Source organism: Onychomys torridus, chromosome 6 (assembly GCF_903995425.1).
Source record: "Onychomys torridus chromosome 6, mOncTor1.1, whole genome shotgun sequence".
Taxonomy (NCBI): domain Eukaryota; kingdom Metazoa; phylum Chordata; class Mammalia; order Rodentia; family Cricetidae; genus Onychomys; species Onychomys torridus.
Window position 1 is genome coordinate 72,511,902 of NC_050448.1, and position 13,231 is coordinate 72,525,132.

At 38.0% G+C, this 13,231-nt stretch overlaps 1 protein-coding gene and 2 pseudogenes across 6 annotated transcripts in view; all 3 read right to left on the reverse strand.

Annotated features, from left to right (window-relative positions):
* The window catches only part of LOC118586386 (myomegalin-like), a 197,489-nt gene that overhangs the window by 77,159 nt on the left and 107,099 nt on the right, over window positions 1-13,231 (reverse strand). For all 6 annotated transcript variants that reach the window (XM_036191569.1, XM_036191574.1, XM_036191565.1 and 3 more), the window contains one exon: window positions 12,942-13,059. In XM_036191569.1, coding sequence (XP_036047462.1) covers window positions 12,942-13,059 — 118 coding nt within the window. The remainder of the gene's footprint in view (window positions 1-12,941; window positions 13,060-13,231) is intronic.
* LOC118585503 lies at window positions 4,195-6,432 on the reverse strand (annotated as a pseudogene).
* LOC118585504 lies at window positions 7,834-9,430 on the reverse strand (annotated as a pseudogene).

The window sequence follows — 13,231 nt, forward strand, 5'->3', positions numbered from 1 at the left end:
GCAGGACAAACCACTGACTCAATTTCCAAATGACTCAAATGTTTCAAGCTGTGTGTAATCACCTGAAGCCAAACCTAGATCCTGTTGTAAATGTAAACAGAATGCTACTATAAATTCCGTTTCCCATGAACTGAATTACTAAGTGAATCAAAGGAAGGTTGTGTTTTTATTTGGCAAACTTGCCACTTTCTCATCACTTTCAGGCATAATCACTCGCTGCTTTTGAATTGCCAACATAGCAACCTGGGTCAAAGCTGCATCTGAAGCTTTATTATTCACAGAGATGTTCACACAATACAAGGTCTCTCTTAACTCTTTTCATATAATCTCATTAAAAATTTGTATATGAAAATAAGCATTGTTGTATTCCCAGTTAACTTCTGCATAGATAGATAGATAGATAGATAGATAGATAGATAGACACACAAACAAAAACACACATATAATATCTACCTCACAGTTATTTTCAGGGTATAATTAAATCAAGTTACTATAGAAAGTATTCTAAGGGGGCTGGAGAGATGGCTCAGAGGTTAAGAGCACTTCTGCTCTTCCAGAGGTCCTGAGTTCAATTCCCAGCAACAACATGGTGGCTCATGACCATCTATAATGAGATCTGGTGCCCTCTTCTGAATACATAATACATAAATAAATCTTTAAAAAAAAAGAAAGTATTCTAAGTAGTACTTGCTAACGGAATTCTACAATATGTGTTGATTTTATTATTCAGGAAAAACCATTGGATGTTCTTTGATGAATATTTCATAATTTATTTATTTTTATTTTATGTGTATTAATTGTTTTGGTCCCCTAGAACTGGAGATACAAACAGTTGTGAGCCACCATATGGTTGCTGGGAATTGAACTTGAGTCTTCTGGAAGAGTAGTCAGTGTTCTAACTGCTGAGCCATTTCTCCAGCCCTGATGATTATTTTAAAATACCTTGGGTTCATATGATTAAGAAATCCAACCAACTATCTCATTTCATATTATAATAATTGGAACCATTTATGCATTTATGTCTAAATGTACCCAAGATGTAGAAGAAAATGTCTCAATTTTTTTTTGTTTTTTGTTTTGTTTGTTTAGTGAATAAACAGAAGAATCACTGTGACTAGTTTTTGCTGAACTATTCACACTGGTGTGTGTTCTGGGGAGCAAGAATGCAAACTGGCTACTCTAGAGTTCAGTCATCATCTAGGTTGACAGATACAATGAGAGAATTGTGACCATTAATGTCACTGAGGACTGATATATTTATGAATTTTACATTTTTTGTTGTTTCGTAAATGAAGGTGGTTACAATTTGAGAGAAGTTTGTAACAGAAGACTCATTGACAATATGTTTATATATCTGCTTAGTCACTTTAAAGTTGTTACTATGGATAATTATAGTAGTTGTTAGGATGTTTTGGACAGTATACAAGATACTTCACATTTATTATTTCTAACCTTCATAAGTGACTGAATACTGGGTATTTTTACAGAAGAGGAAACTATGTTTGTCCAATGTTATTCATTTAGAGAATGGTGCCACTAAGATTCAAATTTCAATATCCAAGCTAATTCTTGTCATTCTGCTTCCCTATTTACAAGCCAGGAGGCTTCACAACCCAATCAGCATAGAAAGAGCGAAATTCTTCCACTGAACTTGGACTTGACTGACCCTTCTGTGTTTGTCACTTTTCTCATCACTGATAAAATACCTGAAAAGAAGCATCATAAGAGAGGTTTGTTTTTGCTCAGAGTTTGGGCATATGTACAATCCATAATGGCAGGAAAGGCTTGGCAGTGGCTCCCCCTTAACTCTAAGAGGACCAGGAAGCAGAGAAAAATAGAAATGGAGTAAAGCTATAATCCCCAAGGCATGTACCCCAGTGACACACTTAAAGTCTATATAACCTAAAACATACCACCTATTGGAAACCAAACATTCAAACACATGAGCCTGTAAAGGATATTTCACATTAAACCATAACACTTTCTAGAAGTTAATATGAAGCACTTAAAGATTGTCAAGAGTATTTGAGATCTTACAGAAATCACTCTAATATTTCACTCTGTCTAGAAGCATGGACTGAACCCACCCTTTCATTCACAATATGAACACACACTGGAGTAGACATTTACTAAAAGGCTCTGAGTCACTTTGGGTCATTTTAGAGCTGATAATACAAAACTAGTCCACATTTACTGCCAGTCCTGATGGTTTTTCCCATAGCTTTGAGTCATTAAAGGGAGAGAAGGAAATGAACTATGGGGTGGCTTCTTGTCCCCAACACCTAGGAGGACTTCCTTTCACAGGCCCCAGGGCTCATGAGTTTCATGGTGCCCTCCTCACTGTACAGCTCAGCTTTCAGGTGGTGAATGGGTACTAAGGTAGCATCCAACCAAAGCAGCCCTGATTGACTGATCTGTATACACATGTATACTTGTTTGCTCTCAAAATGAATGTTCTATGAAAAGGTAGGAAAATGGTGTATGATAGAATTAACAGCATGATATGATTGTGTTTCTAAGTGTATGTGTTGGGTGATAATAATAAACCTTATAGATACTAGATAGTATTTCAAAAGCATATCAAGATAGCACACATAATGAAATTTAATGTACTTTACCTGCAAATACTGATGCCATTTTGTTTTAGGCTGCTGTACTTAGCCTTGTTCTGAGCATTCCTTTAGAGGAGAATACAAGTGATTTTGTCTTTTTGAAATAATAATCTTTTTGCTTTTTAAATCTGATGTGAAAACTGATACCCAACCAGTCCTTATCACTAGTATTACAAACTACATATATCCTCTTCAGTGCCACCAAAGAGGATGCAAATATATATGTACTAAGTATAGCAGCATTTGTGTATCAGGAAATACAAAACAAGCTACATTGGTGATTTTATTTCAGAATTTACCCAATAGTGTTATGTCTTTCAAAATGCTTACTCAAGAATACATATAATTTTCCTGAAGCTGCTGGAGTCATTGCTGTAGAATGTTAGCCTGACAGATGTTAGAGACTTCTTTGGAGCTAATCTTCTACTTTTATATTGACAGGAAAGGAAAGGTGACATATCTATGTCTCACAGCTCATAAACAGTCAAATCAGAAATCCAGATCTTTTTTGTAGTCGAAAGGTTTTTTTCTCCCCTAATCAAAGTATACGTAAAATACTTCTCAGAGTCATTGTGACTTAAGCACCTGTTGAAAAATTCCAGCTACTTACTTCTGTTGCTTACAGATCTTACCCTCTAGTATATATGCTATGGATAGATAAGGCTGGGAAATACTTTTAAATTGATTCTTAGTCACCACTCTGTTTTTCTTTTTGTTTTTTTGAGACTGGGCTTCTCTATGTAATAGCCCTAGTTATCCCGGAACTCACTCTATAGACCAGGCTGGCCTTGAACTTACAGAGATCCACTTGTCTCTGCCTTCCAAGTGCTGGTATTAAAGGCATGCGCCACCACTGCCTGGCCTACTCACCACTCTTTTATCAAGACCCCAGAATCTGTTTATGTGAAATAATACATTCAACCATACATTTGAGGGGTTCCTTTGCTTCCCCTCATTTTCAAGTTTATATTTATTTGAAATTACTCTTCCCCAAATGTATTTTAGGATTATGTACTATGCAATGGCACTCTACACTTAACCCATGTTCTAATACCAAAATTTCTAACAGCAAATTATATAATAGTTCTAGGTAATAGAGTGACTAGGGGAATTCTTAGGTTTCTGTAAGTTTAACATAAAAACCATACTTTAAGTTTGTAAGGTTTAACATGCAACTTCAAATACAACATGTTTTATAGGAATCTACAAGTTTTTAATCTCTAAAAAATGACTTAAATTTTAGAGTTTCAGAGCTGCATTTTTCAAAAGAAATGTCCCATATCTTCTCCAATAGCTCCAGACTTTCTACACTCACCATTGACTGTTTCATGCCACCCCAGACAAACCTGACATGGCTGACCTACTTAAAGTGTTATTCATCTTCTTCGAGGGAAGGTTAAAAAGTGGATTGTCATGACCGCAGATATTCAATATGTCTACTACAGTACCTGTCACAAAAGCTTTCAAAAGATCATTTCTTTCCTCATGGTTAGGAGTTAATCCTCTGTAAAAGCAATGAAGAATTACCAAGCATAACACGGGGCTCCTTTAAACTCATGCTGTTGATCTACTCAATTAACATCTAGAAGACTATATATAGCAAAGCATAATCGGGAGAAGGTGACCTGCACTGGTAATCATAATATTCATATCTGGAATTCCCTCATTGTATCCTCTATCACAGTGAGGATCCTAATGTCTACCCCTGCCACTCCCTCTACCACAGCTATGCATTGGTCTGCCTGTGTAAATGCCTGGGGTAGATCTGTGCTCTCTTGGTGATAGAATAATCTACATGAATTCTTCTACTCTGCATCCCTATTCCATATGCTCTTTCCATAGCCTCTTTAGAGTCATCTATCTCCTCAAAGTACACAAAAGCAAAACCACATGATAGCCCAGTCCAAGGATCATAAACCACACTGACACTGCTCAGCCATCCATATTGACACATACTTCCTGATGATGCAGACACAACACAATGTCTTGGCCAACTACCCCCAGGCAATGGTTGGGATCTGGATTTGCCCTGCTGCCAGATGTCTTCTGTAATTAGATGAAGAGTGACTCAGGCTCCTTTGCCTTGGCTATTCTGGTGTTTAGGACCCACTTCAGATCATGTTCTAGGCAAATGGTACCTTGATTGAGTATAGCATCTGTGAGAATGCCTCCATGACCTAGACTTGGGTTTTGATCTTTATTGAGAATGGGATTCAGAGTATTTGGAAACCCTTAATGAACTACAAGATTCTGACCTGCTCTTTGCTTTTACTTATCAGGAGTTTCCAATGGAGATTATGACTGAGAGACTCTGTGCCCTCCAAGATGTCCTCTGTATCACTCACCTCAGCCAGGTGCTGCTCAGAACTAGATAAGGGACAAGTCTGGGCTTGAGAGCTGAGGGTCTAGTCACACCAGGTCTGGACTATGGGGAGGAAGAAAGTGATGAGAGTGCTGTGCTCCACATGCACTAGCTTGCAGCCTCTAGCAAAATGCATATTTTGTTTTTATTGGTCTAAAAACAATGTAGAAATCTGAAAATTTCTAGAGATTGTTTGTATTGCTTATGCATAGATACGTTCTAGGGCTCACTTAGAAAGTATGGCTTTAGTAAATTGAAAGTCAAGTGGAGGAAGGGCACCTGGGCTGTGGTTACTTTCACAAACAATGTAGTTGATACTACAATCATTTTATCCACAATAGAGGCATGCTCTCTAACATCCAAACCACATCCTATGTTATAGGGAGCTAGAAACTATTCAGCATTGCTGGGAGAACTGTTGTGGAATAATTTTTTTGTGCACTGTGAAGATTGCTCACTCAGATTAATTTAATAAAAAGCTGAAAAGCTAATAGCTAGGCAAGATTTAGGAGGCAGAGAGGACACTGAGAAGAAGAAGGGCAGAGATGTGGTGAGTGCCAGCCAGACATGGAATGAGTTGGACACACAAAATGGGATAGAGGTTGTGGGAGTCTGCTGGGAGACCAGCTCCAACCAGCTCCCACCTATCGAAGGGTTCTTGGGTAGAGGAGAGAGGAACAAGAAATTATCAAATAGAAAGATAGACAATGAGGAGAAAGACAGAGACACAGGATAGTTTCAGGAGGCCTGGGTCAATACCCAACAGCCCCTTTGTTTATTCAAAAGAGCTTTTTATAATATGCCAAGGGAAGAGGCAAAAGACCTTCCCCTTGCAAGATCAAAATATACCAGCTAAGTGTAGACCCTTCCAAACACCTGGTAAATACGCTGTGGTCAAATCATCCCATTATGCAGTCCTGCCGGGTAAAGCAAGCTCAAATTCTCTGATCCTGAGTAATTTGCCCCCCACCAAGAGGTAAAAGCCATATAGTAGGACATAAATTAATAAAATTATGGGTTAATTTAAGTTACAGGAACTAGTTAGAAATAAGCCTAAGCTAACAGCAGAATATTTATAATTAATAATAAGTCTCTGTGTTATGATTTGGAAGCTGGCAGGAGTGACATTAAAAAAAAAAAAAATCTGCCTACAAATGGCACTCAACCTGGGCCATGTACAACCACATAAAGCCTAAGAAAGTTTAAAAAAAAAAAGTTTGGAACACAGAGTCAAATGCAGCTTCCAGGCAGTCTCTCAGGTAGGCTTGGTGCCAGTGGCAAACAGAGGCATGGGTCTTTTAATAGGCCCTGCTACTGAGCACTTATGTGGGGTTTTTGAGCAGCTGGTAGTATGCTACTCAGTGGCATGAGATGAGGTAGATATGCTACAGTAGTGTGGACCCAGAAACTTTCCAGAGCTGGGGCAATAAATGTGGCACCTGCTGGTACCTCCACCATGAGGCTAGACTCTCAGGGAACCGAGGTGGGTGGGGCCAGTCACCAGCACACCATGAGCTAAGCTGCACAATGGTTTAATTTTTACTCATGCAGACAGAAAAGGTTACAGATACACAGTAAAATACATTCAGATAAAAAACCAAACCAAAAAAACCCTAAACAGGTTACACTGTGTTTAAAAATGTACTTAAAAAAAGGAAAAGGGTATAAACAGTCATAAAAATAGTTTAAAAATAATAAAGTCTTTAAAGAAAAAGTAATATAAAGGAAAAAAGCCACATAAAGTTGGAAAATACACAGGGAGTCTGGATCCTGCATGTTATTGTGTTGTCTTTGAATTTTTTGATTGCTGATGAGCAAATAATAACTATTATGTGACATTGGATTATAAAAACTACTAAATTAAAGCAACCTATATATTTTTTTAAATGCCTTAAACTTCAAAATGAAAGCAAAAAAAAAAAAAAATATGTTCCTTTGGGGAAGAGGCTATACTTTTGTTTCCACAGGGGAAAAAAAGGCTATGGATTTGTTCAAATTTAAAGAGGACCAGATTTGATTGGGGAAGAACACTGAAAATCTCGGCTACATACATAAAGAAAACAAAACCTAAAAAAACCTACAAGACAAATCAAGAGGACCAGACACCAATGAAAACAGGTGACCCAGGTGATCCAGCCTCTCAGAGTGTCTCTGTTGCATTTTCCTCAGAGTTCTTCATCCAGAACAGCTTCAAGGCTGCTGGCTGAGATGGTCCAGCCTCACAAAATACTCCAGCCAGGACTTCAGATAAGCCTTGCACTTTCCCATTGCACAGAGACTAGGCAACAAATAATCCAGCTAACTCTCCCAGGACTTGACCATTATCCCAGTTTTCCCAGGGTCTCCTAAAGATGCCAGTGCCACAAGACAACCGGAAACGTCTAGAAATCTGACACCCACATTCCCAAGAGGTGGGCTGGGTGGATTTTGGTCATTTGATGAGTTGTAGATGTTTGTCATCATTTAGGAGTGTTAGTTACAGGTTGTTATTTGCCATGGTCAGGAAAATGATCTAAACAAAGGAGCTAGATTCAAGGATCCTTTTCTGAAGGGAAAAGGGGGGATACAGTATAGAAATGATAGGATAAAAGGATAGGTTATTGGACTGGAGAGATGGCTCAGAGGTTAAGAGCACTGCTTGCTCTTCCAAAGGTCCTGAGTTCAGTTCCCAGCAACCACATGGTGGCTCACAACCATCTATAATGAGATCTGGCACCCTCTTCTGGGATATGTGCAGACAGAACACTGTATACATAATAATAAATAAATAAATATTTTTAAAAAAAAAACTACAAAAAGATTTTTTAAAAAAGGATAGATTATTAAATCTACTTTTAAACTAAAAAGCAAATACTAGTTGTAAATATTTTTTATGGTGAAAACGTATATTCAGAATTAGCCAGCTGGATTCAGTTTAGATGATCCCAATTTTGTTGGCAACATCCAGAGCATCATTGTCAACCGAACATACACCTTCTCTCTATCAGGCCTTATGAGGTGTTGACTTTGGCCACAGCAACGTCATAAAGTTTCTTCCCAGCCTGTTTGATCCAAGTGCTTATTGGCCTTGATATCCACAATGAACACAAGTGTGTTGTTGTCTTTTATCTTCTTCATGGCTGATTCAATGGTCAGGGGGAATTTGATGATGGCATAGTGGTCAAGCTTGTTTCTCCTGGGCATGCTCTTTTGAGGATATTTGGGCTGCCTCTGGAACTGCAGGGTCTTAGGCTGCCAGAAGGTGGGTGATGTGCGGATCGTCTTCTTTTTGTGGCTGTGGACGCCTTTCAGCACTTTCCGTCTTCACTTTTGGCGCCATCTTCAGTCATAAATACCACACAATGTTATGGATTTTTGTATGCCGATACAAATTTAAGGTTATTTTTGTTATACTGTATATATGTTTCTATTCTTGTTTAAGGTTTTGCACCTATGCAGCTCATTTTAAAAGGTCATATAAAGTTTTAGTCTTTGAAAGTTATTTAGGATAACAAATACAGGTTAACAGTCACCTATAACAATCAAACTTATAGTCATGTTAGGTATGTTTTCAAGGTCATCAGAGATATATACTTCAAAGACTTACAAAATAATGGAATTTAAAATGCTTTAATAACATAAGACTTTTTAATGTCAATGAGACACGTTTGCTCCTGGCAGCACCAATCTATTTCAGAGAAGATGATGGACATCAAAGAACTTTGGACTCACCAAAAGAGGATAGATAATGGAATATTTTCTCTAAATTTGCCAAATATTAATGGACTGAACATTATAAATGTAATTCTTACCTGATAATTGTTCTTATTGTATAGAGTTTTATTATGTTAGAGTTAAATCCTTTCCTTTTTTTTTTTTTAGACAAAATGGGGGAAATGTTGTGGAATAATCTTTTTGTACACTGTGAAGGTTGGTCACTCAAACTGGTTTAATGAAAAGCCAAGGCCGGGAGGTGGTGGCACACACCTGAATCCCAGCACTTGGGAGGCAGAGGCAGGTGGATCTCTGTGAGTTCGAGGCCAGCCTGGTCTACAAAGAGAGTTCCAGGACAGGCTCCAAAGCTACAGAGAAACCCTGTCTTGAAGAACCAAAAAAAAAAAAAAAAAAAAGTTAAATAGCCAATAGCTAGGCAGGATTTGGGGGGCAGGGAGGATGCTGGGAAAAAGGGCAGAGATGTGGAGAGTCACTAGCCAGATGTGCAATGAGTTGGACACACAAAATGGGACAGAGGTAAAAGCTACATGGTAGAACATAAATTAATAAAAATATGGGTTAATTTAAGTTATAAGAACTAGTTAGAAACAAGCCTAAGCTATTGGCTGAGCTTTCATAATTAATAAGAAGTCACCATGTCATTATTGGCAAGCTGGCAGCCCCAACAAAAGGGTCTGACTACAGAAAACTCTAAGACTGTCCCCATGATTCTCTGGTATCTATACCTTTGTGTAATTTCCATCCCTTTGAAGTGCTGTTTTGCTTCTAAACAAAATGCATGGCAAACATGCTCGGAGTCTGGACGAGAGAAAGACATAAAAGAAGAAAGTAGTCAAACTATCCCTATTTGCAGATAACATCATTCTTTACTTAGAAGACCCTTTTGAGTCTATTAGAAAACTCTTGGACATAATTAACACAGTAAAGTTGCAAGATGCACAATCACTATTATTAAAAAAAAAAAAAAAAGAAGAAAGAAAAGAAAACGCAGTAGCTTTAGTTATATAAATGATCTGAGAAAGAAATTAGGAAAATTATTCTACTCACCAAACTTGGAAAGTAGATATTTACACAGTAAAGTTGCAAGATTCAAACTCAATATTAAAAAAAAAAAAGAAAGAGAGAAAGAAGGAGAAGAAAATCCAGTACTGAGATTTTATTTATACAAATAATCTGAGAAAGTAATTAGGAAAATTATCCCAAACACTACTTCTGGAAAGTAGATACTTAGAAATAAATATGGCTAAAGAAGTGAAAGACCTCTAAGACAAAAGTTTCAAGTTACTGAAAAAGGAAATCACAGAAGATATTAGATACTGGAAAAATGTTTCTTGCTCCTGGATAGGAAGAATTAGTATTACGAAAATGTCTACACTACCAAAAGTAATATATAGAATTGATGCAATACCTATTGAAATTTCCATATCATATCTCACAGGCTTAGAAAAAAATAATTGTAAAGTTTGTCTAGAACCACAGAAGACCAGAAATAGCCAAAGCAATCCTAAGGAGCAAGGACAATCGAAGATGGTGATATTACAACACTAACCTCAAACTATACCACAGAGCTGTAGTGACAAAGACAGCCTGGTCCTGGCATCGAAATAGACAGACAGACTAATGGAATAGACTATAGAGCCTGAAACTAAAATGGCAAGTCTATGATCATTTCTGACAAAAGAGAGGAAAACTACTTTGGAAAAAAATACAGCCTATTCAACAAATGGTGCCGGCAAAACTGATTTTCCACCTGCGGAAGAAGGAAACTAGGTACTTACCTTTCACTTTGTACAAAATCAATTCAAAATGGATCAAAGACCTTCATTTAAAACCTGAAATACTGAAACTTATAGAAAAGTACAGGGATACTCTTCAACACACTGAGCTAGGCAAGAATTTTTCCAATTTTTTTGGTGATTCATTTATTTTTATTTTATGTGTTTGGGTGTTTTGCTTGCATGTATGTCTGTACACCACATGAATGCAGTGCCCATGGAGGGTGTTAGATCCCCCTTGGAAATGGAATTACAGAGGGTTGTTAAATCACCATTTGGGCACTGGGAATTAAACTCAGATCCTACGAAAAAGCAGTCAGTGCTCTTAACAACTCAGCCATCTCTCCAGACCCACAAATATTAAATATTAACAACTCAGCCATCTCTCCAGACCCACAAATATTAAAACAGCACAGGCACTAACCCTATGTATCTGTAGATGGGACTATATTGAAAATAAAGTTTCCGTCCAGCAAAGGAAACAATCAGCAGAGTTAACAGACAGCCCACAGGATGGAAGAAAATCTTTAGGAGCTTTACTTCAGACAAGGGCTAGTATCCAGAATTTACAAAGAGCACCAGAAATTAATAACCAAGGAAATCAAACTGCCAGTCAACAAATGGGCAAGTGAACTGAATAGACGTTTCAAAAGAAAGACAGAGGAAAGACAGACAAATGGCCAATAACTATTTTAAAGTGTTCAGTGTTCCAAGTCATCAGAGAAGTGCAATTTAAAACTACCTCACTCCAGACAGATGGCTGTCATCAACACACATGATAACAAATGTTGGAGAAGATGTGGAGAGAAGGGAACCCTTATTTACTGTTGGTGGGGGTGAATCATTTGTATATTTCCCAAAAAATGAAAAATAGAACTACTAAATGACCTTGCTATTTCACTCCCGGACATATATCCAGAGAACTCCATGCCCCATTACAGAGATATTTGCACCCATGTTTATTAATGCTTTATTCACTACAGCAAGGAATTGGAATCATCATAGTTAGAATGGATAATAAAATCCATAGAGGAATGAATAATAAAATTTGTTACACACACACACACACACACACACACACACACACGCACGCACGCACGCACGCACGCACACCACACATAGTGGACTACTACTCAGATCTAAGGAAAATGAAGTTTAAAATATTGCAGAAAAACAGATGGACTAATAATGTACAATATTAAGTTTGGTCTCAGAAATAAATCAACCACGTATTTTCTCAAATATGTGGAATCTGGTCACCAATAATATATGTCAACAAATAAGCATGTGTGTTCAGTGTAACAAGAAGGAGAGAGAACAAGAAAGGCTAAATGTGAGGGGATGGATGCAAAGGACCAATGACAAGGAATGGACAGAAATGATGAAAGAGGATGCAAACCTAATTGTTCTCTAGTTCCAAGTCATGTCATTTTTGGTTTTGGTGGTGACTGAGTGCATAAAAAGATATTTAACTGTGCAAGTATAAAATTTAATATAAAACTTCACAGCTTCAATTGTGAATGCCAATACATAATTTCACCAAGTTGTATAGACTTTGGGTCTGCTTAATTTTGATGTATGATGTTTTTATTTATTTGCAAGGTCTTTTATAGTAAAGCTTATTTTAAAAGATTATTGTTTGTAGTTATAAATCACTCAGCATTGTTGGGAGATTTCTAAGACTCTCCCTATAGTTCTCTGGTATCTACCTATACCTTTGTGTATTATCCACCCCCTTGGAGTGTTATAGAGAAAGATTTGCTTCTCAATAATACAGCATGACAAGCATGATGGAATATCACAGCACAATTGTGCTACAGTCTACATCAAAGTGAGCAGAATTTCCAGATATAATTGAGTCCTAACCTATTGGCTTTAAAAATATTTGTTTATTTTTAATTATGTGTTTGTATGAATCTGAGTGTGGGTACAAGCATGTTGGTACAATTGTCCACCAAGGCCAGGAAAGTTAGATTTCCCTAAAGCTGGAGTTACGGGTATTTTAAATTGCCTGACATGGGTGCTAGGAAACAAATTCTAAAGAGCAGTGTGTACTCTTAACTGCTGACTCCAGCCCCATAATCAGTTGACTTTAAACTAACCAAACTGGGCCTATCATAGTCAGGCAAGCCCCCGAAAAGAGAGGCAAGGGGATAGAGGAACAACAGTCTTTATTCCATGACTCTACTACTTCACAGAAATCAGTTCTGCCAGTGACGCATGGGGCCTTAGATACAGCTCCTTTCAAGGTCTGCCTCCAGATAAGAAACCTAGTCCACACCTGGATTTCAGGCCCATGAGACCTTAAAGTAAGACCCAGAGGAGCCTCATCTGGATTTCCAACACAAAACCTTGCATGATAAAGACACGTGTCATAAGCTGCGAAGTGTGTAGTGATTTGTAGTATTACCAATCAGTAGTAACAAGTGCTCAAGGAACTGGGGATCTGGTGCCCAGGGCGCCCAGCCCGAGCCTCACCTGCACCTCCATGCTCGCTGGCTCCTCCAGCAGATGTAGCAGTTGTTGTTTCTCATGAGACAGCTGTTCCACAAGTCCCTCCTGGGCAGCCAAGCTCTGCCTCAGCTCTTCAATTCTCCTGGGCCAAAGAAATGGAAGGAGTCTCTTTGTGTAATCATTCAACCATTAATTATTTACCTGTTCCTATTTAGGCTCCTGCCACAAACCAGTGAGCTTTCTTACTGGATGCCATTGATGGGCCAACCTTGAGAAGAAATCTGGTCCAGAGGGACACAACATCTTAGAAAGGG